Below are 27,179 nucleotides of genomic sequence, written 5' to 3' on the forward strand. Positions count from 1 at the left end.
GAAAACCAATTCATATTTTGTTTTTTCATTGTATCCACTGTAACACAACTTTTCCATGGCTTAATCCACTGATAGAAATCGATAGTTTCATCAAAACAAGCAAACTATGCATCAAAAACAGAATCTGTCTTAAACAGGACAGTCTATAGTAATATGAACATTCACCAAAGTTCTGCTGCTCCAAAAATTCTGAAAAAATTAGGAAAAATAAAAAATTTGTTTAGAAAGACAGTGCAGAAAGTTTCAGATCCATTTGACGTTCCAGTAAAAAATGTAAAATCGTGCACTACAGCCAAAGTTTCTGTCTTGCACCGCACAAACCAACAAGCAATGTAAACATCCTAAAGGAAAATCTTGGCACATTATTTTTATTTTTAAACTTTATAAAAGCACATAACAGAAATAAATGACTCTCTAAAACTTCCGGGTTGTCTCCCTGGCAGCGCTTTCTTTAAAGCCATTAAGCTAGGCATATAGTGCTCAAGTAATGGATCCACCCGGATCCCAAGGTATATCAAAGCCAATTTTAATTAACAATGATTTGTTATTTAGAAGTGAGCACAAAGTAACATATATCATGCAATAATTAAGTCTAACTCTCTTCCTATGCATTGGCATGGCATAAAAGAACAATTCATGCACACATAGTAAAGGCCAATGCATAGTATAAACAGTTTCTTGCAATTTTATCATATTGGAAACATGGAGAAGCGGAGATGTAGTTCGTCTCTCATAATAATTGAAAGTAGGAGCAGCAAGCACATGCATATTATATCTATCAAAATCATCATGTGTAGTAGTAAAACGCAACCCATCAATATAATCCTTATTAAGGGCAAACTTATCTGATATAGTGTAGTCGGGAGAATTCAAAAAGATAATAGGACTATCATGCGTGGGTGCAATAGCAACAATTCCATGTTTAACATAAGGAACTATAGCAAGTTCATCTCCATAAGCATAATTCATATTGGCATCTTGGCCACAAGCATAGCAAGCATCATCAAAAAGGGATATTTCAAGAGAATCAACGGGATCATAACAATCATCCTTCGGTAAGCACGAAGGGAAATTAAACAATGTATGAGTTGAAGAGTTACTCTTATTAGAAGGTGGGCACGAGTAGCTAATCCGCTCTTCCTCCTTTTGTTCTTCGCTCTCCTCATCATCTTTTTCATCCAATGATCCCATAGTTTCATCAATTCCTTCTTCCATAGACTCCTGCAAAATATTAGTCTCTTCTTGGACAGCAGAGGAGTCCTCAATATATGGTTTAACATAGGCATTAGAAGCATAATTATCATAACAATATTTAAGTATGGCAAAATTTTCAGATTTGTAAAGAGTAGCATCATACTTTCCAATCAAAGAAGCAATTTCATAAGCACCCTTAAAAGCAACAAATTCTTCAATTTGTTGAACATCATAGTAATTATAAACACCCTTAGCATACAAAGATATGATTCCATTATCACTAAACTCACATTGGTAGGGAAGGTGTTTCTTAGGGTCTTCAGAACAACAAGTAAAATCATATATTTCACATAAATTCCAAGCATAGCATTGCAAATGATGAATTTGATCTAGTAAAAGTTTCCCTTTTTGAGATAAGTGGTGTCGCACATAACAAGCATGCTCATCTAAAGATTTTCCCTCAACTAAGCTAGTTGGGGTTTCAGCACGAGCACATAGGGATCGAAGATGATGCAAGTAAAAAGCTTTAGGAGTGTGATAGATTTTGAGTGGTTCTTAACCATTGGTGTAGTAGGTACAACTATTTTTTTTGGTATTTTGCGTTTCCTACCTATAACTAAAGATAGAAAACAAGAGCACAAAGTAAAAAATACTTAGTGATAAAGCAAACAAGCACACACGAGAATATTCACCCCACGCTATAACTCCCCGGCAATGGCGCCAGAAAAAGGTCTTGATAACCCACAAGTATAGGGGATCAATTGTAGCCTCTTTCGATAAGTAAGAGTGTCGAACTCAACGAATAGCTAAAGGTAGAACAAATATTCCCTCATTTTTATCGACCATCGATACAACTCTATGCACGCTTGACGTTCACTTTACCAAGAACAAGTATAAAACTAGAAGTACTTTGTAGGTGTAATGGGATAGGTTTGCAAGAATATAAAGAGAACGCAAATAAAAACTAGGGGTTGTTTTAGGTAAATAAGCAATAAAGTTAGTATAGCGAGTGTGGAAAAGTGGTGGTAGGAGTTGCGAAATTGTCCCCAAGCAATTGACTACGTCACTAGACCGATAGCAAGTTTTATGTGGGAGAGGCCACTGCTAGCATATCATCCCTGACTTGGAATTCTATGCACTTATGATTGGAACTATTAGCAAGCATCCGCAACTACTAACGTTCATTAAGGTAAAACCCAACCATAGAATTAAGATATATTGGTCCCCCTTCAATCCCGTATGCATCAATTTCTATGCTAGGTTGAAGCTTCTGTCACTCTTGCCCTCCGATACATAGTCCTATCAACATACAACTAACCCTATGGTGTTATCCACGTGCACGCTCATATGATGGGCACCAAAGGACAGCAACATAACCACAAGCAAATTAAACCAATCATAGCAATTCACCAATTACCGATAGGACAATGAAAATCTACTCAGATGTCATAGGATGGCAACACATCATTGGATAATAATATGAAGCATAAAGCACCATGTTCAAGTAGAGGGTACAGCGGGTTGCGGGAGAGTGGACCGCTGTAGATAGATGGGGGGAGGTGATGAAGATGTTGGTGAAGATGACGGAGGTGTTGGTGTAGATCGCCGGCACATGATGATGGCCCCGGCGGCGTTCCGGCGCCACCTGGAGAGAGGGGGAGAGAGCCCCCCTCCTTCTTCTTATTCCTTGACCTTCTACCTAGATGGTTGAAGGGTTTCCCCTCTGGTTCGTGGCCTCCATGGCGGCGGAGGGGCGAGAGCCCCTCTGAGATTGGATATGTCTCTCTGTCTCTCTCTGTTTCTGCGTTCCAGATTCTGCCCTTTCACCGTTTCTTATATTCCCGAAGATCCGTAACTCCGATTGGGCTGAAACTTGGAAATAATTTTTATCCGGATATTGGCTTTCTTGCGGCGAAATAAGGGCACCAACCGCCTTACAGGGTGGCCACGAGGGCCCTGGGCGCGCCCCCTACCTCGTGGCCCCCTCGGGCATCGTCTCATGCTGATTCTTCTTCCCGAAAATCACATATATTCCAAAAAAAAACTTCATCAGTTCTTATCCCGTTTGGACTCTGTTTGATATGGATTATTTGCGAAAAAAAACATGCAACAAAGAGGAACTGGCACTGGGCACTGGATCAATATGTTAGTCCCAAAAATAGTATAAAAAGTTTCCAAAAGTATATAAAAGTTGTATAATATTGGCATGGAACAATCAAAAATTATAGATACGACGGAGACGTATCAATTAACCGGAAACTTAGTACATGTGTGAATACATAGACAAACAGAGTGTCAGTAGTATGCCTCTACTTGACTAGCTCGTTAATCAAAGATGGTTAAGTTTCCTAGTAATAGACATGAGTTCTCATTTGATGAACGGGATCACATCATTACAGAATGATGTGATTGACTTGACCCATCTGTTAGCTTATCACTATGATCATTTAGTTTATTGCTATTGCTTTCTCCATAACTTATACATGTTCCTATGACTATGAGATTATGCAACTCCCGAATACCGGAGGAACACTTAGTGTGCTATCAAATGTCACAACGTAACTGGGTGATTATAAAGATCCTCTACAGGTGTCTCCGATGGTGTTTGTTGAGTTGGCATAAATCGAGATTGGGATTTGTCACTCCGATTATCGGAGAGGTATCTCTGGGCCCTCTCGGTAATGCACATCACTATAAGCCTTGCAAGCAATGTGACTAATGAGTTAGTTGCGGGATGTTGCATTACGGAATGAGTAAAGAGACTTGCTGGTAACAAGATTGAACTAGGTATGATGATACCGACAATCGAATCTTGGGCAAGTAACATACCAATGACAAAGGGAACAACGTATGTTGTTATGCGGTTTGACTGATAAAGATCTTCATAGAATATGTAGGAACCAATATGAGCATCCAGGTTCCGCTATTGGTTATTGACCGGAGATGAGTCTCGGTCATGTCTACATAGTTCTCGAACCCGTAGGGTCCGCACTCTTAACGTTCGATGACGATCGGTATTATGATTTTATGTGTTTTGATGTACCGAAGGTAGTTCGGAGTCCCAGATATGATCACAGACATGACGAGGAGTCTTGAAGTGGTCGAGACATAAAGATTGATATATTGGAAGGTTATGTTTGGACACCGGAATGGTTTCGGATGAGTTCGGGCATATACCGGAGTACCGGGGGGTTACCGAAACCCCCCGGGGGCTTAATGGGCCTACATGGGCTTTAGTGGAAGAGAGAGGAGGTGGCCAAGAGGTGGGGGCGCCCCCCCTCCCCAAGTCCAATCCAAATTGGGAGGGGGGCCAACCCCCCTTTCCTTCTTCTTCTCTTCCCCTTCCTTCTCCCTCTTATTAGGACTAGGAAAGGGGGGAAACCTACTCCTAGTAGGAGTAGGAATCCCCCCTTGGGGGTGCACCATGAGGGCCGGCCGGCCCCCTCCTCCCCTCCTTTATATACAGGGGAGGGGGCACCCGATAGACACACAAGTTGACAATTGTTTTAGCCGTGTGCGGTGCCCCCTCCACAAATACACACCTCGGCCATATCGTCGTAGTGCTTAGGCGAAGCCCTGTGCCGGTAACTTCATCATCACCATCAACACGCCGTCGTACTGACGAAACTCTCCCTCAGCCTCAACTGGATCAAGAGTACGAGGGACGTCACCGAGCTGAATGTGTGCAGATCGTGGAGGTGTCGTACATTCGGTAATTGATCGGTTGGATCGCGAAGACGTTCGACTACATCAACTGCATTTCTTAACGCTTCGCTTTCGGTCTACGAGGGTACGTAGACATACTCTCCCCTCTTGTTGCTATGCATCCCTAGATTGATCTTGCATGATCATAGGAATTTTTTTGAAATACTACATTCCCCAACAGTGGTATCAGAGCTAGGTCTATGCATAGATGTTATATGCACGAGTAGAACACAAAGGAGTTGTGGGCGTGGGTATATACATATTGTTTGCCGTCACTAGTTGTTTCTTAATTCGACCGTATTGTTGGATGAAGCAGCCCGGACCAACATTACATGACCGCATTCATGAGACTGGTTCTACCGAGGTGCTTTGCACACAGGTGGATGGCGGGTGTCAGTTTGTCCAACTTTAGTCGAATCGGATTCAATGAACAGGGTTGTTTCTGAAGATCAAAAAGCAATCACTATACTACGTTGTGGTTTTTGATGCATAGGTAAGAACGGTTCTTGCTAAACCCGTAGCAGCCACGTAAAACTTGCAACAACAAATTAGAGGACGTCTAACTTGTTTTTGCAGGGCATGTTGTGATGTGATATGGTAAAGACGTGATTATATAAATTGTTGCATAAGATTATCATGTTTTGTAACACAGTTATCGGCAACTGGCAGGAGCCATATGGTTGTTGTTTTATTGTATGAAATGCAATCACCATGTAATTGCTTTACTTTATCACTAAGCGGTAGCGATAGTCGTAGAAGCAATAGTTGGCGAGACGACAACGATGCTATGATGGAGATCAAGGTGTCAAGACGGTGACCATGGTGATCATGACGGTGCTTTGGAGATGGAGATCAAAGACACAAGATGATGATGGTCATATCATATATATCACTTATAATGATTTCATGTGATGTTTATCCTTTATGCATCTTATTTTGCTTAGTACGGCGATAGAATATAAGATGATCTCTCACTAAATTTCAAGGTATAAGTGTTCTCCCTAAGTATGCACCGTTGCTACACTTCGTCGTGCTAAGACACCACGTGATGATCGGGTGCGATAAGCTCTACGTTCACATACAACGGGTGCAAGCCAGTTTTGCACAAGCAGAATACTCGGGTTAAACTTGACGAGCCTAGCATATGCAGATATGGCCTCGGAACACTGAGACCGAAAGGTCGAGCATGAATCATGTAGTAGATATTATCAACATAGTGATGTTCACCATTGAAAACTACTCCATCTCACGTGATGATCGGACATGGTTTAGTTGATATGGATCACGTGATCACTTAGATGATTAGAGGGATGTCTATCTAAGTGGGATTTCTTAAGTAATATGATTAATTGAACTTTAATTTAGCATGAACTTAGTACCTGATAGTATTTTGCATGTCTATGTTGTTGTAGATAAATGGCCCATGCTGTTGTTCCGTTGAGTTTTAATGCGTTCCTAGAGAAAGCTAAGTTGAAAGATGACGGTAGCAACTACACGGACTGGGTCCGTAACTTGAGGATTATCCTCATTGCTGCACAGAAGAATTGCATCCTAGAAGCACCGCTAGGTGCCAAACCCGCTGCAGGAGCAACTCCAGATGTTATGAACACCTGGCAGAGCAAAGCTGATGACTACTCGATGGTTCAGTGTGCCATGCTTTATGGCTTAGAATCGGGACTTCAAAGACGTTTTGAACGTCATGGACCATATGAGATGTTCCATGAGTTGAAGTTAATATTTCAAGAAAATGCCCGGATTGAGAGATATGAAGTCTCCAATAAGTTCTATAGCTACAAAATGGAGGAGAATAGTTCTGTCAGTGAACACATACTCGGAATGTCTGGGTACCACAATCACTTGACTCAGCTAGGAGTTAATCTTCCGATTGATAGTGTCATTGACAGAGTTCTTCAATCACTGCCACCAAGCTACAAAAGCTTCGTGATGAACTATAATATGCAAGGGATGGATAAGAAAATTCCCAAGCTCTTCGCGATGCTAAAGGCTGTGGAGGTAGAAATCAAGAAGGAGCATCAAGTGTTGATGGTCAACAAGACCACCAGTTTCAAGAAGAAGGGCAAAGGGAAGAAGGGGAACTTCAAGAAGAACGATAGGCAAGTTGCTGCTCAAGTGTAGAAGCCCAAGTCTGGACCTAAGCCTGAGACTGAGTGCTTCTACTACAAAGGGACTGGTCACTGGAAGCGGAACTACCCCAAGTATTTGGCGGGTAAGAAGGATGGCAAAGTGAAAGGTATATTTGATATACATGTTATTGATGTGTACCTTACTAATGCTCGTAGTAGCGCCTGGGTATTTGATACTGGTTCTATTGCTAATATTTGCAACTCGAAACAGGGGCTATGGATTAAGCGAACATTGGTTAAGGACGAGGTGACGATACGTGTGGGAAATGGTTCCAAAGTCGATGTGATCGCCGTCGGCACGCTACCTCTACATCTACCTTTGGGATTAGTTTTAGACCTGAATAATTGTTATTTGGTGCCAGCGTTAAGCATGAACATTATATATGTATCTTGTTTGATGCGAGACGGTTATTCATTTAAATCAGAGAATAATGGTTGTTCTATTTATATGAGTAATATCTCTAATGGTCATGCACCCTTGATGAGTGGTCTATTTTTAGTAAATCTTGATAGTAGTGATACACATATTCATAATATTGAAGCCAAAAGATATAAGTTTAATAATGATAGTGCAACTTATTTGTGGCACTGCCATTTAGATCATATTGGTATAAAGCGCATGAAGAAACTCCATGCAGATGGGCTTTTGGAATCACTTGATTATGAATCACTTGATGCTTGAGAACCATGCCTCATGGGCAAGATGACTAAGACTCTGTTCTCCGGAACAATGGAACAAGCAACAGACTTATTGGAAATAATAATGTATGCGGACCGATGAGTGTTGATGCTCGTGGCGGGTATCATTATTTTCTGACCTTCACAGATGATTTGAGCAGATATGGGTATGTCTAGTTGATGAAACATAAGTCTGAAACATTTGAAAAGTTCAAAGAATTTCAGAGTGAAGTGGAAAATCATCATAAAAAGAAAATTAAGTTTCTACGATCTGATTGTGGAGGAGAATATTTGAGTTACAAGTTTGGTCTTCATTTGAAACAATGCGGAATAGTTTCGCAACTCACGCCACCTGGAACACCACAACATAATGGTGTGTCCGAACGTCGTAACCACACTTTATTAGATATGGTGTGATCTATGATGTCTCTTACTGATTTACCGCTATCATTTTGGGGTTATGCTTTAGAGATGACTACATTCACGTTAAATAGGGCATCATCGAAATCCATTGAGACGACACCATATGAACCATGGTTTGGCAGGTAACCCAAGTTGTCGTTTCTTAAAGTTTGGGGCTGCGATGCTTATGTGAAAAAGCTTCAACCTAATAAGCTCGAACCCAAATCAGAGAAATGTGTCTTCATAGGATACCCAAAGGAGACTGTTGGGTACACCCTCTATCATAGATTCGAAGGCAAGATATTCGTTGCTAAGAATGGATCCTTTCTAGAGAAGGAGTTTCTCTCGGAAGAAGTGAGTGGGAGGAAGGTAGAACTTGATGAGGTAATTGTACCTACTCCCTTATTGGAAAGTAGTTCACCACTGAAATTAGTTCTAGTGATTCCTACACCAGTAAGTGAGGAAGCTAATGATGATGATCATGAAACTTCTGATCAAGTTACTACCGAACCTCGTAGGTCAACCACAGTAAGATCCGCACCAGAGTGGTACAGTAATCCAATTCTAGAGGTCATGTTACTTAACCATGACGAACCTACGAACTACGAGGAAGCGATGATGAGCCCAGATTCCACAAAATGGCTTGGGGCCATGAAATTTGAGATGGGATCCATGTATGAGAACAAAGTGTGGACTTTGGTTGACTTGCCCGATGATCGGCAAGCCATAGAGAATAAATGGATCTTCAAGAAGAAGATTGACGCTGACGGTAATATTACTGTCTATAAAGCTCGACTTGTTGCGAAAGGTTTTCGACAAGTTCAAGGAGTTGACTACGATGAGACCTTCTCGCCGTAGCGATGCTTAAGTCCGTCTGAATCATGTTAGCAATTGCCGCATTTTATGATTATGAAATTTGGCAAATGGATGTCAAAACTGCATTCCTTAATGGATATCTTAAAGAAGAGTTGTATATGATGCAACCAGATGGTTTTGTTGATCCAAAAGGTGCTAACAAAGTGTGCAAGCTCCACCGATCCATTTATGGACTGGTGCAATCCTCTCGGAGTTGGAATATACGCTTTGATAGTCTGATCAAAGCATATGGTTTTATACAGACTTTTGGAGAAGCCTGTATTTACAAGAAAGTGAGTGGGAGCTCTGTAGCATTTCTGATATTATATGTGGATGACATGTTGTTGATTGGAAATGATACTGAATTTCTGAATAGCATAAAAGGATACTTGAATAAGAATTTTTCAATGAAAGACCTTGCTGAAGCTGCTTATATATTGGGCATCAAGATATATAGAGATAGATCAAGATGCTTAATTGGACTTTCACAAAGCACATACCTTGGTAAAGTTTTGAAGAAGTTCAAAATGGGTCAAGCAAAGAAAGGGTTCTCGCCTGTGTTACAAGGTGTGAAGTTGAGTCGGACTCAATGCCGACCACTGCAGAAGATAGAGAGAAAATGAAAGTCATTCCCTATGCTTCAGCCATAGGTTCTATCATGTATGCAATGCTGTGTACCAGACCTGATGTGTGCCTTACTATTAGTATAGCACGGAGGTACCAAAGTAATCCAGGAGTGGATCACTGGACAACGGTCAAGAACATCCTAGAATACCTGAAAAGGACTAAGGACATGTTCTCATTTATGGAGATGAAAAAGAGCTCGTCGTAAACGGTTACGTCGATGTAAGCTTTGACACCGATCCGGATGAATCTAAGTCCCAAACCTGATACGTCTCCGTCGTATCTATAATTTTTTATTGTTCCATGCCAATATCCTACAACTTTCATATACTTTTGGCAACTTTTTATACTATTTTTGGGACTAACATATTGATCCAGTGCCCAGTGCCAGTTCCTGTTTGTTGCATGTTTTTTGTTTCGCAGAATATCCATATCAAATGGAGTCCAAATGGGATAAAAAGTGACGGAGATTTTTTTTGGAATATATATGATTTTTGGGAAGAAAAATCCACGTGAGACGGTGCCCGAGGGAGGCACGAGGCTGGGGGGGCGCGCCCCTAACCCTTGTGGCCACCCCATAAGGAGGTTGATGCCCTTCTTTCGCTGGAAGAAAGCTAATATCCGGATAGAGATCGTGTTACAATTTCAGCCCAATCGGAGTTACAGATCTCCGGGAATATAAGAAACGGTGAAACGGTAGAATCTGAGAACGCAGAAACAGAGAGAGACAGAGAGACAGGTCCAATCTCGGAGGGGCTCTAGCCCTTCCCATGCCATGGAGGCGATGGACCAGAGGGGAAACCCTTATCCCATCTAGGGAGGAGGTCAAGGAAGAAGAAGAAGGAGGGGGCCCCTCTCCCCCTCGCTTCCGGTGGCACCAGAGTGCCACCGGGGGCCATCATCATCACGGCAATCTTCACCAACAACTTCATCGCCATCATCACCAACTCTTCCCCCCTCTATGCAGCGGTGTAACCTCTCTCTTACCCGCTATAATCTCTACTTAAACATGGTGCCCAACGCTATATATTATTTCCCAATGATGTATGGCTATCCTATGATGTTTGAGTAGATCCGTTTTGTCCTATGGGTTATTTGATGATCATGATTGGTTTGAGTTGCATGTTTTATTATTGGTGTTGTACTATGGTGCTCATCGTGTCGCACAAGCGTGAGGGATTCCCGCTGTAGGGTGTTGCAATGCGTTTATGATTCGCTTATAGTGGGTTGCGTGAGTGACTGAAACACAAACCCGAGTAAGGGGGTTGTTGCGTATGGGATAAAGAGGACTTGATACTTTAATGCTATGGTTGGGTCTTACCTTAATGATCTTTAGTAGTTGCGGATGCTTGCTAGAGTTCCAATCATAAGTGCATATATGATCCAAGTAGAGAAAGTATGTTAGCTTATGCCTCTCCCTCATATAAAATTGCAATAATGGTTACCGGTCTAGTTATCGATTGCCTAGGGACAAATAACTTTCTCGTAACAAAAGCTATTTACTAAAACTAACTTAGTTGTGTCTTTATCTAAACAGCCCCTACTTTTTATTTACTTGCTCTTTATTATCTTGCAAACCTATCCAAAAACACCTACAAAGTACTTCTAGTTTCATACTTGTTATAGGTAAGGCGAACGTCAAGTGTGCGTAGAGTTGTATCGGTGGTCGATAGAACTTGAGGGAATATTTGTTCTGCCTTTAGCTCCTTGTTGGGTTCGACACTCTTACTTATCGAAAACTGTTGCGATCCCTATACTTGTGGGTTATCAAGACCTTTTTGGCGCTGTTGCCGGGGAGCAATAGCGTGGGGTGAATATTCTCGTGTGTGCTTGTTTGCTTTGTCACCAAGTAATTTTTGTTTGTTGTTCTTAGTTGTTCTTTATCTTTAGTTATGGATATGGAACACGAAATACCAAAAAAATTAGGTGTACTTGCTGCTCATGGAGATGAGGAACCTCCTAAAACACTCGATGCTCGTTATGTGACAGATATTATGTACTACTTTGATAATCCAGAGAAAACCCCATTCAATTTGGTATTGGGAGACACATTGGATCAACGTGAATACTTTAGGGATTATCGCTTGACTCAAAAAGGGAAATTATTATGGGATCAAATTTATATGTTGTATTGGTTTGCTAGGCAACTATGCTTGAGATATGATTATACTTGTTGCTCTAGGATGAAGGCTCCACACCTTCCCTTTTCATGTGAATTTAATGATAATGAAACTTTGGCTTCTTATGCTAGAGGTATATATGACTACTATGATGTCGAACAAATAGAAGAATTTGTTGCTTTTATGGGTGCTTATGAAATTGAATCTATGTTCAAAGAATATGAAAATCTTTATGATGCTGTCTACAGACTTGAAAATTTAGCTATCCTTAAATATTGTTATGAGAATTATAAATACAATTCCGATATTGATGCGTTTATTGAGAAAGTCTTTGCTGTCCCAGAAGAGACTAATATTTTGCAGGAATCTATGGAAGAAGAAATTGATGAAATTGTGAGCTCATTGGGTGAAAAAGATGAGGAGGAGAGCGAAGAACAAAAGGAGGAAGAGCGGATTGATCACCCGTGCCCACCTTCTAATGAGAGTAACTCTTCAACTCATACATTGTCTAATTTCCCTTCGTGCTTACCGAAGGATGAATGTTATGATAATTGCTATGGTCCCGTTGATTCTTTTGAAATATCCCTTTTTGATGATGCTTGCTATGCTTGTGGCCAAGATGCCAATATGAATTATGCTTATGGAGATGAACTTGCTATAGTTCCTTATGTTAAACATGAAATTGTTGCTATTGCACCCACACATGATAGTCCTATTATCTTTTTGAATTCTCCAAACTACACTATATCGGAGAAGTTTGTGCTTATTAAGGATTATATTGATGGGTTGCCTTTTACTACTACACATGATGATTTTGATAGATATAATATGCATGTGCTTGCTGCTCCTACTTGCAATTATTATGAGAGAGGAACTATATCTCCACCTCTCTATGTTTCCCACACGATAAAATTGCAAGAAACTGTTTATACTATGCATTGGCCTTTACTTTGTGTGCATGAATTGTTCTTTTATGACATGCCGATGCATAGGAAGAGGGTTAGACTTCGTTTTTGTATGATATATGTTACTTTGTGCTCACTACTAAATTACAAATCATTGTTAATTAAAATTGGCTTTGATATACCTTGGGATCTTGGTGGATTCATTACTTGAGCATTATATGCCTAGCTTAATGGCTTTAAAGAAAGCGCTGCCAGGGAGACAACCCGGAAGTTTTAGACAGTCATTTATTTCTATTGAGTGCTTTCATATAGTTTAAACACAACAAAAATAAAGAGGCGAACCCAAAACATGTTCAAAAAGTAAATCGAAAGTTAGAAAGACGAGCATTGTTGAAGTGGGAGCTAGCCTTGAACTTTGTTCATGCTCATGGAAACTTTGTGAATCTTGATTACAGGAACTTTTCAACAAAAATAATTATCCCCTTGTACAAATCCATTGTATACAAATTGTGCCAAGGTTTACTTTGCCAAGGTTTGCCTGTAGGATGTTTACTTTGCTTGTTTGTTTGTATGGTGCAGGACAGAAACTTTGGCTGTAGTGCACGATTTTACATTTTTTTACTTGAATGTCAAATGGTTATGATTCTTTTTGAACTGTCTTTCTATACAAATTGTTTATTTTTCCTAATTTTTGCATAATTTTTCAAGTATCAGAAGTATAGTGAATGTTCAGATTGTTACAGACTGTTCTGTTTTAGACAGATTCTGTTTTTGATGCATAGTTTGCTTGTTTTGATGAAACTAACGATTTATATCAATGGATTAAGCCATGGAAAAGTTATATTACAGTAGACACAATGCAAAAACAAAATATGAATTGGTTTTCAATAGTACTTAGAGTAGTGATTTGCTTTATTATACTAACGGATCTTACCGAGTTTTCTGTTGAAGTTTTGTGTGGATGAAGTGTTCGATGATCGAGAAGGTCTCGATGTGATAAGAAGGAAGGGAGGCAAGAGCTCAAGCTTGGGGATTCCCGAGGCACACCAAGTAAATATTCAAGGAGACTCAAGCGTCTAAGATTGGGGATGCCCCAGAAGGCATCCCCTCTTTCAACAAGTATCAGTATGTTTTCGGATTCGTTTTGTTCATGTGATATGTGCAATCTTGGAGCGTCTTTTGCATTTAGTTTTCATTTTTATTTTATGCACCATGCTGGTATGAGATAGTCCTTGGTTGATTTATAGAATGCTCTATACACTTCACTTATATCTTTTGAGTATGGCTTTATAGAATGCTTCATGTGCTTCACTTATATCATTTGAAGTTTGGATTGCTTGTTTCTCTTTACATAGAAAACCGCCATTTGTAGAATGCTCTTTTGCTTCACTTATATTTGTTAGAGCGTGGGCATATCTTTTGTAGAAAGAATTAAACTCTCGTGCTTCACTTATATCTATTTAGAGAGATGACAGGAACTGGTCATTCACATGGTTAGTCATAAAATCCTACACAAAACTTGTAGATCATTGAATATGATGTGTTTGATTCCTTGCAATAGTTTTGCGATATAAAGATGGTGATATTAGAGTCATGCTAGTGGGTAGTTGTGGATTAGTAGAAATACTTGTGTTGAGGTTTGTGATTCCCGTAGCATGCACGTATGGTGAACTGTTATGTAACGAAGTTGGAGCATGAGTTGTTTATTGATTGTCTTCCTTATGAGTGGCGGTCGGGGACGAGCGATGGTCTTTTCCTACCAATCTATCCCCCTAGGGGCATGCGTAGTAGTACTTTGCTTCGAGGGCTAATAAGCTTTTGCAATAAGTATGTGAGTAGTTTATGACTAATGTTGAGTCCATGGATTATACGCACTCTCACCCTTCCATCATTGCTAGCCTCTTCGGTACCGTGCATTGCCCTTTCTCACCTTGAGAGTTGGTGCAAACTTCGCCGGTGCATCCAAACCCCGTGATATGATATGCTCTGTCACACATAAGCCTCCTTATATCTTCCTCAAAACAGCCACCATGCCTACCTATTATGGCATTTCCATAGCCATTCCGAGATATATTGCCATGCAACTTCCATCATCATCATATACATGACTTGAGCATTCATTGTCATATTGCTTTGCATGATCGTAAGATAGCTAGCATGATGTTTTCATGGCTTGTCCGTTTTTTATGTCATTGCTACGCTAGATCATTGCACATCCCGGTACACAGCCGGAGGTATTCATATAGAGTCATATCTTTGTTCTAGTATCGAGTTGTAATATTGAGTTGTAAGTAAATAAAAGTGTGATGATCATCATTATTAGAGCATTACCCGCCAAAAAAAAGAGAGGCCAAAGAAGCCTAAATAAAAAAAGGGGGCCAAAGATGCCCGCAAAAAAGAGAAAAAGAGAAAAAGGGGGCAATGTTACTATCCTTTTACCTCACTTGTGCTTCAAAGTAGCACCATGTTCTTCATATAGAGAGTCTCTTGAGTTATCACTTTCATATACTAGTGGGAATTTTCATTATAGAACTTGGCTTGTATATTCCGATGATGGGCTTCCTCAAATGCCTGAGGTCTTCATGAGCAAGCAAGTTGGATGCACACCCACTTAGTTAAAGTTTGAGCTTTCATACACTTATAGCTCTAGTGCATCCGTTGCATGGCAATCCCTACTCCTCACATTGACATCAATTGATGGGCATCTCCATAGCCCGTTGATTAGCCGCGTCGATGTGAGACTTTCTCCCTTTTGTCTTCTCCACACAACCTCTACCATCATATTCTATTCCACCTATAGTGCTATGTCCATGGCTCACGCTCATGTATTGCGTGAGGGTTGAAAAAGCTAAAGCGCTTTAAAAAGTATGAACCAATTGCTTGGCTTGTCATCGGGGTTGTGCATGATGTGAATATTTTGTGTGGTGAAGATGGAGCATAGCCAGACTATATGATTTTGTAGGGATAACTTTCTTTGGCCTTGTTATTTTGAAAAGACATGATTGCTTTATTAGTAGGCTTGAAGTATTATTGTTTTTATGTCAAATGATAGACTATTGCTTTGAATCACTCGTATCTTAATATTCATGCCATGATTAGATATGTGATCAAAATTATGCAAGGTAGCATTCCACAACAAAAATTATCTTTTTTATCATTTACCTACTCGAGGACGAGCAGGAATTAAGCTTGGGGATGCTGATACGTCTCCATCATATCTATAATTTTTGATTGTTCCATGCCAATATTATACAACTTTCATATACTTTTGGCAACTTTTTATACTATTTTTGGGACTAACATATTGATCCAGTGCCCAGTGCCAATTCCTGTTTGTTGCATGTTTTTTGTTTCGCAGAATATCCATATCAAACAGAGTCAAAATGGGACAAAAATTGACGGAGATTTTTTTGGAATATATATGATTTTTGGGGAAAAAATCCACGCGATATGGTGCCCGAGGGAGGCACGAGGCAGGGGGCGCGCCCCACCCCCTAGGCGCGCCCCTGACCCTCGTGACCACCCCGTAAGGCGGTTGATGCCCTTCTTTCGCCGCAATAAAGCTAATATCCGAATAGAGATCGTGTTACAATTTCAGCCCAATCGGAGTTACGAATCTCCGGGAATATAAGAAACGGTGAAAGTGTAGAATCTGAGAACGAGAAACAGAGAGACATATCCAATCTCGGAGGGGCTCTCGCCCCTACCACGCCATGGAGGCCATGGACCAGAGGGGAAACCCTTCTCCCATCTAGGGAGGAGGTCAAGGAAGAAGAAGAAGGAGGGGGGGCCCTCTCCCCCTCACTTCCGGTGGCACCGGAGTGCCACCGGGGGCCATCATCATCACCGCAATCTTCACCAACAACTTCACCGCCATCATCACCAACTCTTCCCCCCTCTATGCAGAGGTGTAACCTCTCTCTTACCCGCTGTAATCTCTACTTAAACATGGTGCTCAATGCTATATATTATTTCCCAATGATGTATGGCTATCCTATGATGTTTGAGTAGATCTGTTTTGTCCTATGGGTTATTTGATGATCGTGATTGGTTTGAGTTGCATGTTTTATTATTGGTGCTGTCCTATGGTGCTCTCTGTGTCGTGCAAGCGTGAGGTATTCCCGCTTTAGGGTGTTGCAATACGTTTATGATTCGCTTATAGTGGGTTGCGTGAGTGACTGAAACACAAACCCGAGTAAGGGGGTTGTTGTGTATGGGATAAAGAGGACTTGATACTTTAATGCTATGGTTGGGTTTTACCTTAATGATCTTTAGTAGTTGCGGATGCTTGGTAGAGTTAAAATCATAAGTGCATATGATCCAAGTAGAGAAAGTATGTTAGCTTATGCCTCTCCCTCATATAAAATTGCAATAATGATTACCGGTCTAGTTATCGATTGCCTAGGGACAAATAACTTTGTCGTAACAAAAAGCTCTTTACTAAAACTAACTTAGTTGTGTATTTATCTAAACAGCCCCTACTTTTTATTTACTTGCTCTTTATTATCTTGCAAACTTATCCAAAAGCACCTACAAAGTACTTCTAGTTTCATACTTGTTCTAGGTAAAGCGAACGTCAAGCGTGCGTAGAGTTGTATCGGTGGTCGATAGAACTTGAGGGAATATTTGTTCTGCCTTTAGCTCCTCATTGAGTTCGACACTCTTACTTATCGAAAACTGTTGCGATCCCCTATACTTGTGGGTTATCATGACCGGATACATATTTTTATTGAATGGTGGAGCTGTCAGTTGGTGCAGTTCTAAGCAAAGTGTCATGGCGGGATCTATGTGTGAAGCAGAATACATAGCTGCTTCAGAAGCAGCAAATGAAGGAGTCTGGATGAAGGAGTTCATATCTGATCTAGGTGTCATACCTAGTGCATCGGGTCCAATGAAAATCTTTTGTGACAATACTGGTGCAATTGCCTTGGCAAAGGAATCCAGATTTCACAAGAGAACCAAACACATCAAGAGACACTTCAATTCCATCTGTGGTCAAGTCAAGGAGGGAGACATAGAGATTTTCAAGATACATACGGATCTGAATGTTGCAGACCCGTTGACTAAGCCTCTCTCACGAGCAAAACATGATCAGCAACAAGACTACATGGGTGTTAGAATCATTACAATGTAACCTATATTATTGACTCTAGTGCAAGTGGGAGACTCAAGGAAATATGCCCTAGAGGCAATAATAAAGTTGTTATTTATATTTCCTTATATCATCATAAATGTTTATTATTCATGCTAGAATTTTATTAACTGGAAACTTAGTACATGTGTGAATACATAGACAAACAGAGTGTCACTACTATGCCTCTACTTGACTAGCTTGTTAATCAAAGATGGTTAAGTTTCCTAGCCATAGACATGAGTTGTCATTTGATGAATGGGATCACATCATTACAGAATGATGTGATTGACTTGACCCATCCGTTAGCTTAGCACTATGATCGTTTAGTTTATTGCTATTGCTTTCTCCATAACTTATACATGTTCCTATGACTATGACATTATGCAACTCCTGAATACCGGAGGAACACCTAGTGTGTTATAAAATGTCACAACATAACTGGGTGATTATAAAGATGCTCTATAGGTGTCTCCGATGGTGTTTGTTTAGTTGGCATTGACCGAGATTAGGATTTGTCACTCCGATTGTCGGAGAGGTATCTCTGGGCCCTCTCGGTAATGCACATCACTATAAGACTTGCAAGCAATGTGACTAATGAGTTAGTTGCGGGATGTTGCATTACGGAACAAGTAAAGAGACTTCCGGTAACAAGATTGAACTAGGTATGATGATACCGATGATCGAATCTCGGGCAAGTAACAAACTGATGACACAGGGAACAACATATGTTGTTATGCGGTTTGACCGATAAAGATCTTCGTAGAATTTGTAGGAACCAATATGAGCATCCAGGTTCCGCTATTGGTTATTGACCGGAGATGAGTCTTGGTCATGTCTACATAGTTCTCGAACCCGTAGGGTCCGCACGCTTAACGTTCGATGACGACCAGTATTATGAGTTTATTTGTTTTGATGTACCGAAGGTAGTTCGGAGTCCCTGATATGATCACAGACATGACGAGGAGTCTCGAAATGGTCAAGACATAAAGATTGATATTTTGGAAGGTTATGATTGGACACCGGAATGGTTTCAGATGAGTTCGGGCATATAACGGAGTATCGGGGGGTTACTGGAACCCCCTGGAGGCTTAATGGGCCTACATGGGCTTTAGTGGAAGAGAGAGGAGGCGGCCAATAGGTGGAGGTGCGCCCCCCAAGTCCAATCCGAATTGGGAGGGGGTCGGCCCCACTACCTTCTTCTTCTCTAACCCTTCCTTCTGCCTCCTATTAGGACTAGGAAAGGGGGGAAACCTACTCCTGGTAGGAGTAGGAATCCCCCCTTGGGGGCGCACCATGAGGGCCAGCTGGCCCCCTCCTCCCCTTCTTTATATACGAGGAAGGGGGGCACCCCATAGACACACAAGTTGACAATTGTTTTAGCCGTGTGCGGTGCCCCCCTCCACAGATACACACCTCGGTCATATCGTCGTGGTGCTTAGTCGAAGCCCTGCTGAGGGAGTCCTGGATTAGGGGGTCTCCGGACAGCCGAACTATATCCTTTGGTCGAACTGTTGGACTATGAAGATACGAGATTGAAGACTTCGTCCCGTGTCCGGATGGGACTCTACTTGGCATGGAAGGCAAGCTAGGCAATACGGATATGCTTATCTCCTCCTTTGTAACCGACCTTGTGTAACCCTAGCCTCCTCCGGTGTCTATATAAACCGGAGGGTTTTAGTCCGTAGAAAAACATACAATCATACCATAGGCTAGCTTCTAGGGTTTAGCCTCTTCGATCTCGTGGTAGATCAACTCTTGTACTACTCATATTATCAAGAATAATCAAGCAGGACATAGGGTTTTACCTCCATCAAGAGGGCCCGGACCTGGGTAAAACATCGTGTCCCCTGCCTCCTGTTACCATCCGCCTTAGACGCACAGTTCGGGACCCCCTACCCGAGATCCGCCAGTTTTGACACCGACATTGGTGCTTTCATTGAGAGTTCCTCTATGTCGTCATCATTAGGCTTGATGGCTCCTTCTATCATCGATAGCGATGCAGTCCAGGGTGAGACTTTTCCCCCCAGACAGATCTTTGTATACGGCGGCTTCGCACTGCGGGCCAACTCGCTTGGCCATCTGGAGCAGATCGAGAGTTACGCCCCTGACCATCATGTCAGATCTGGAAATTTGAACTACACAGCCAACATCCACGGAGACTTGATCTTCGACAGGTTCGAGCCCTTGTCGAGTGCGCCGCACGGTCACGATGAGCATGATTTAGCTCTACCATCGGACAGTGTTCGGGAGATCACACCGGCGACCGCTCCGACCCTCAATTCGGAGCCAATTGCACCATCCAGGGACGGGTGAATAGACCCCGCCACGGAGGCCACATTCTCATCGGCGACCGAGCCGAGTATTGACCTTACCCTTCACGAGAGCCGTGACGCCAAACTACCGGATTCTTCCCCGGCCATGGACTCCGAACCGCCTACGCCCGTGCCTATCGAATCCGACTGGGTGCCGATCATGGAGTTCACCTCCGCAGATATCTTTCAGCACTCGCCCTTCGGCGACATACTGAACTCATTAAGGTCTCTCTCCCTGTCAGGAGAGTCCTGGCCAAACTATGTCCGGCAGGATTGGGATGCGGATGACGAAGAAATTCGATGCCCACCCACCACCCACTTAGTAGCCACTATCGACGATTTGACCGACATGCTCGTCTTCGACTCCGAAGACATCGACGGTATGGACGATGATGCAGGAGACGAACAGGAACCACTGCCCACAGGGCACTGAACGCCCACTTCATCATATGATGTATACATGGTGGATGCACCCAAAGAAAGCAACGAGGAAGAGCGGAAGGACGCATCGAAGGGTTGTTCCCTCGAGAAGCAGTCAAAGCGGTGGTGTAAGCGCCGCTCGAAATCCCGCCTCGGCAGAAACAGCGATCATATAGACCCGGCGATAGAGCAAGGTGAGCCAGCAGATGACAAACACGGCATTGAACCATCGTCCGACCACGGCAACACGGAGAATCAAACCGAACAACCCGACTCCGTCGAAGATAACAGTCCAGATAACATCACACCAGACAAGCACCCGGAGCAACAGAATACCCATAAAAGGCTTGTTGCCACTGCGAGGAGTCTGAAAAAGCAGAAGCAAAGGCTCAGGGCTGCACAAGACACACTCAGAATCAGATGGAGTGAAGTACTCAACACTGAAGCAAAGTATGGCGGTAATCGCCACACCAAGAGCTACCCGAAGCGAAAGCTGCTACCTGAATTCGATGAGGAGGCCTTAGATCCCATGCAATCAAAAAACAAAACAGCCATCCAGTCAGATAGACGACCTCGTGGCCAACATAGAGCGGCAAACGATGCCGCACATAAGCCGGTACGCGATCCACGTGAGGGCTCGCATCAAAAGTACGGCGCAACCAGATCCATCTACGGGCCACGCAAGCGCGCTCCAGCACAAAATGCAACACAACAAACATCCCAACACCACGGTACACCCAAATACAGGGGTGCCGCACACCCCCTATGTTTCACCGGTGAGGTGCTAGACCATGAATTTCTGGAGGGATTCAAACCCGTAAACATAGAGGCGTACGATGGAACGACAGACCCTGGGGTCTGGATTGAGGACTACATCCTCCATCAAGTACTTACCCCTCAAGCTCAAAGGGCTAGCTCGGCACTGGCTTAAAAGCCTCCCCGAAAACTCCATTGGAAGCTGGGAAGAGCTCGAAGACGCTTTTCGGGGAAATTTTCAAGGGACCTATGTCCGACCTCCGGATGCAGACGATTTAAGTCATATAACTCAATAGCCCGGAGAGTCAGCCCGAAAGCTTTGGAATAGGTTCCTCACTAAGAAGAACCAAATAGTCGACTGCCCGGACACCGAAGCCTTAGCAGCTTTTAAGCACAGCGTTCGAGATGAATGGCTTGCCAGACACCTGGGCCAAGAAAAACCAAGAATAATGGCAGCATTGACAAGCCTCATGACCCGCTTTTGCGCAGCCAAGGATAGCTGGTTAGCCCGATGCAGCACCAGCGACCCAAGTACATCTGAAGTCAGGGATGAAAACGGGAAACCACGGCGCAGCAAAAACAAGCGCCGGAATAAAGAAGACAGCCCGAAGAGCACGGCGGTAAACGCCGGATTCAGAAGCTCTCGGCCAGGTCAGGAAAAGCTGCCCTCCAAAGGCAACAGAGACAAATTGTCCAGTCTAAACAAGATTCTGGATAAAATATGTCAGATCCACAGCACCCCCGATAAACCTGCAAACCATACCCATCGAGAATGTTGGGTCTTCAAGCAGTCCGGCAAGCTTAACGCCAAACACAAGGGGCAGGATACACCAAGCGAAGACAAGGACGAGCCTCGCAAGCAAAGCACTGGGGAACAGAAGAAATTCCCGCCAGAAGTCAAAACAGTAAATGTGTTACACGTGACAAAGGGGAGAAACAAAGCGGCACTCCTAGAGACACATGCCCCAGGGCCTATCACCGCGGAGTTCTGCCACTGGTCGTCCCAACCGATCACCTTCGACCATCGGGATTACTCGGCAAGTATCCGGCGTGCAGGATGGGCTGCCTTGGTGTTAGACCCGATAATTGACGGATACCACTTCACACGAGTCTTGATGGACGGCGGCAGTAGTTTAAACCTGATATATCAGGACACAGTATGCAAAATGGGGATAGACCCAACAAAAATTAGCCATAGCAATACTACCTTTAAAGGAGTAATGCCAGGCCCAGAAGCCCATTGCACGGGCTCCCTGCTACTAGAGGTTATATTCGGCTTCCCCGGTAACTTCCACAGCGAAAATTTAACCTTCCACATCGCTCCATTTCAAAGTGGCTATCAAGCACTACTCGGACGCGAAGCTTTCGCTCGCTTTAACGCAATACCGCATTACGGTTCTCTCATGCTTAAGATGCCCGGTCCACGTGGCATCATTACAGTAAATGGAAATATTGAGCGCTTCTTGCGCGCGGAAGACCATGCGGCTGCCTTGGCAGCCGCACACTAAACGGCCTCACCAACTAAAGCATCTGACAGATCGTTAAGACCACGGACACGGTTGGACGAGTCCGGTGCAGCTATATGTAATTGATACAGGTTTGATGGCTATACCCCTATTACAATACAAGGGGCTCAACGCGCGCAAACAAGTGGCAATTAGGCTCAACTTTACTCATTTTGAACTATATATTGTTTATTTAGTATAACTTACCTTTTGCACGACAACTTTTCAATTAAGTTCCTCTCTTTTTCAAATGATCATCGTGCTACACCCGTCCAGAATATGGCACATAGGAGACACATGCGCAGACGTGCAGCAGGGACCCGTTCTAAGGATTCTTTTTAGATTAAGACCCTGCGTAAACCTTTTTTACTGTCTCTTGTTGATACACATCCCTCGGATTCTCAGTACAATTGAGAAGGATGCTGACGTATTGGCATGTGGCCATGTCAGAATATTGCACGTACCTCATCAAACCAGGGGCTTACTACAAAGGGCACTGTTTAGGCCCGGTTTACACCATAAAGACCGAATACCTTAGGGAGTGTTCGGCGTCGCGAGTTTGGCCTTATATGCATCAGCTCCGAATCATGTCTTTGGTCAAATGTTGGGTTTGCCCGGCTCCTGTGTTTTGCTGCCTTACATTCCGCTCTATCGGCTAAGGCGGCACCAGGAGAACTACTACAATTGTGCCCTGGTTCATCCGGACGAGCACCTCAGTAGAGAAAGCCGAAAACTGACTGTCATGATACAGCGAGAGACTAGTCGACCACTCGATGACCTAGAGGAATCTTTGGGATTCCTCCGCCTTAACGAAGGGTCATTTCCCAGCCAGGCATGTACGCACCCCGAATCCGGATGAGCGCGGACCCACCAGGGGCTATATAGTAGCCCCACTATCAAACTCCTCTGGCTAAGTGAAAGTGTTAAAGCATTATAGTCCGATTGCCTAGTTCGCTGAGCTATCACCTCCTTAATGGACCAAGACGTTGGATCAAGTGTGAACATGTGTCTTCCGTGAACACCCCCGCATTATATGCGTGGGGGCTGAAGCCGACAACTACCATCTTTCAGGTTATATACATATATACATAAACGGCTGCACAGGAGGCATCATAGTACTTTCGGGCAAAAGTATAAATACAGCCTTGATAAATTCAATAAAACATTGTCCTTACAATGGGAATAGATGTCACTAAAACATAATATTCTTCGAGCACTGAGCCTTTATCAAACGAGCGCCTTCAAGAACTTCTTCAAAGTAGTGCTCGGCAGCCACTCGGCCTATGGCCGAACCCTGTACCGCAACAGTGGTGGCCTCCATCTCCGCCCAGTATGTTTTGACACGGGCAAGGGCCATCCGCGCACCCTCTATGCACGCCGACCTCTTTACAGCATCGATGCATGGCACAGCACCAAGGAATTGTTGCACTAAGCTAAAATAGCTATTCGGCCTTGGACCTCCTGGCCATAGATGATCCACAATGGACCTCATGGCAAGTCCGAATAATCTATGGAGCTCGGCCCAACCGGTCAATCGCTCATTCAGCAACAGCGGACGGATTGGAGCGTGAAACTGTGACCAGAACAACTTCTCAACCTCAGGACCTTTCTGATCCTTGAAGTACTCGGCCGCGTCAGCAGCACTTGCAGCCAAATCCATGTAATCGTCCGCAGAACTCCATAGCTGGTCTAGAGGAGCATATTTTGGATCCCCGAACTTAGTCCGTAACAAGAAGGGCTTCCCAGAAACGACATCCGCAGCTTGACTCAGCTCCTCCTTCGTCGCTCTAATTTTGGAGCGGGCTTCCTTGGCAGCCACCTGGGCCTTCTCCAGGTCCATCACCTTTGCCCGGTTTTCTTCTTCAAGAAGCCGGTATCGGTCAGCAGCATCTTTTAACTCCGCGACCATCTTGGCAATTTTCTCATTGCTCTCACAATGTGCGGCCTGTTCAGCCCTTAAGCCCTCGGCCGCCTTTAAAGCGGCCGCATTGCTGCTCCTCGCGTGCTCCTTGGCTCGGGCAAGTTCCGCCCGAAGGGTCTCCACGGTGGCAGCTCCATCTGCAGTCATAACATATTAAAGATACTGGCATCATGCTGCTCTTACTATGTGACAATCACCAGAAAAAGCATTGACCCTGTGCCTCGTCAAGCCGTTTGTTGACAAGCACGATGCCGGCATCTACCGCATCCAGCTGCCGCTTTAGTTTGGCATACCCATCAGTCCGGTTAGCCACCGCAGCTTCCACCACCTGCACATAAAGGCAGTCTGGTTATTACCTGGGACTATGATCCTCTGTTTGCCATTATTTTCAATGACAACCAGAGTCTCAAGGGCTACTATCTACATAGGGCACATCTAAAAATGTGCGGTACTGTCAAAAATGTACATCATTTCACGTACCTCAAAACCCGTCAGTAGACTCATAAAGGCTTCATGCAACCCGCTTTCGGCGGACGAAATCCTTTCAATCACCGTACCCATCAATGTGCGGTGTTCTTCTGAGATAGCCGCTTGCTCCAGCAGATCCCTCAGTACGTCCGACCGCACACCAGACAGTGCCGGACTCTTTTGATGACTCTCTTTGAGAGCCGGATGCTGAGGACTTCGGGTGGCCATAAGATTACCTTCTGGCCTTGCCGGATCCGGAGAAACCCTCCTCGACGACACCTCGGGGACGCCCGCTTTGTGAGGCGGTGTAGCAGGGGGAGGCGTTTCGCTCTCCATCATCTCCGGAAGAAGATCCCCCGAAGACGAGCTCTGCTAAGAAGGGCTAAGATCCGAACTGCAAGATAAATGCTTCGATTATTTTCCTCAGAAGTAGAGGTAGGATATCTTCACTGTTAAGTACTTTCTGATTACTTACAGCTCGGTAGAGGGCTGATCCCTGCGCGGACATTGTGCGGCAAGAATACCCTCTGAGATAGGACCCTCTGGCGGAGATTTCTTCTCCCGTTTGGAATCCTTAGTTTCCGGATCTTCAGAGGTAGTCCTCTTCCTTCCCCCGGGAGAAAGAATGTCAGATTCTTCCCCTTGGTTATCCTCCCTCGCGGAGGCGCTCATTCCCTTGATTGGAATAGGTAGCGATGGAGGCCCGCTTTCGCCCTCTTTATTCCCCCTTTCATCTTCCTTGGAGGGCACTAGACAAGGTGCTGGCTCGAGCATCTTTTCCAGCACCAGATTGTCCAAGCCTTCAGGAAGGGGGGCGAACACCGGATCATCTTCGCCTTTGTTATCCAGTCCTAGTCAAAGAGCGATTCTTCAGAATGATGTCATGATAAATAAAAGGACAGTGTGTTCGGCCATGGGATTACTTACTTGGGCAGCAGGGCAGTTGCAGCTCAGGCCCACGTCCTCGGTAGTGTCCAGACACTCTATTTGGGGTCCGAAGAACGATTTGTACATCTCCTCATGCGTCATGCCGAGGAAATTCTAAATAGTGTGCGGTCCTTCCGGGTTGAATTCCCACATGCGGAGGGGCCGGCGTTTGCAAGGCTGGACTCGATGAACCAGCATAAATTGCATTACCATAACCAGACTGAAATCTCCCTCGAAGAGATCTCGGATACGGCTCTGCAGTGTTGGCACGTCCTTGGCTGGACCCCAGCTCAGCCCCCTGCTAATCCATGACATCAGTTGTGGTGGAGGGCCCGAGCGAAAGGTGAGGGCAGCTACCCACCTGGCACTTCAGGGAGCTGTGACGTAAAACCACTCCCGTTGCCACAATCCGGACACCTCTGGAAAGGAACCCTTTGGGCATGGAGCATCAGCAATTTTGCTTAGTAGAGCACCTCCGCACACTGCATACTGCCCCTCGACCATCTTCGGCTTCGCATCAAAGGTCTTGAGCCACAGGCCGAAGTGAGGGGTAATGCGGAGGAAGGCCTCACAAACGACAATAAATGACGAGATGTGAAGAAGGGAATCCGGGGCCAGATCATGAAAATCCATCCCGTAATAGAATATGAGACCCCTAACAAAGGGATCCAGAGAGAGTCCTAGTCCTCGGAGGAAGTGGGAGACAAACACAACGCTCTCGTTGGGTTCGGGAGTAGGGACGACCTGCCCTTGGGCGGGCAGCCTATGCGAAATTTCGGCGGTCAGATATCTGGCCTCCCTCAACTTCTTGATGTCCTCCTCCGTGACGGAGGAAGGCATCCACCGGCCTTGAAGGCTGGATCCGGACATGATTGAAGGTTCGAAGCACCTGACTTGGGCTTTGGGTGTTAGAACTCGAGGCGGGGGAAGGATTCGATTGAGCACGGGAGGGAAAAAAGAAAAAGCCTTGTCCCTTTATAAAGGGGATGAATATCAGGCATCCTCCTCGTGGCCGTTCGAGACTTACCTAGGATCTAGGAGTCATACCAACAGGCACGGTTGGGTTACCCACGTTTGTATTGATGAGAATCCTGTAATAAGGGGAACAC

General features: G+C 44.0%; 1 protein-coding gene across 1 annotated transcript; it reads right to left on the minus strand.

The window, feature by feature from the left end:
- Positions 1-24,196: 24,196 nt before the first annotated feature.
- Positions 24,197-25,482, minus strand: LOC147975058 (uncharacterized). The gene is made up of 4 exons (XM_087520254.1): positions 25,156-25,482; positions 24,889-25,003; positions 24,335-24,812; positions 24,197-24,215 (listed from the first exon to the last, which is right to left on the minus strand). Exons 1-4 carry the CDS (start codon positions 25,480-25,482, stop codon positions 24,197-24,199), a joined length of 939 nt encoding a protein of 312 aa, XP_087376380.1.
- Positions 25,483-27,179: the final 1,697 nt, after the last annotated feature.

Source organism: Triticum urartu, chromosome 4A (assembly GCF_056163025.1).
Source record: "Triticum urartu cultivar PI428250 chromosome 4A, HENAU_Tu73, whole genome shotgun sequence".
NCBI classification, from domain to species: domain Eukaryota; kingdom Viridiplantae; phylum Streptophyta; class Magnoliopsida; order Poales; family Poaceae; genus Triticum; species Triticum urartu.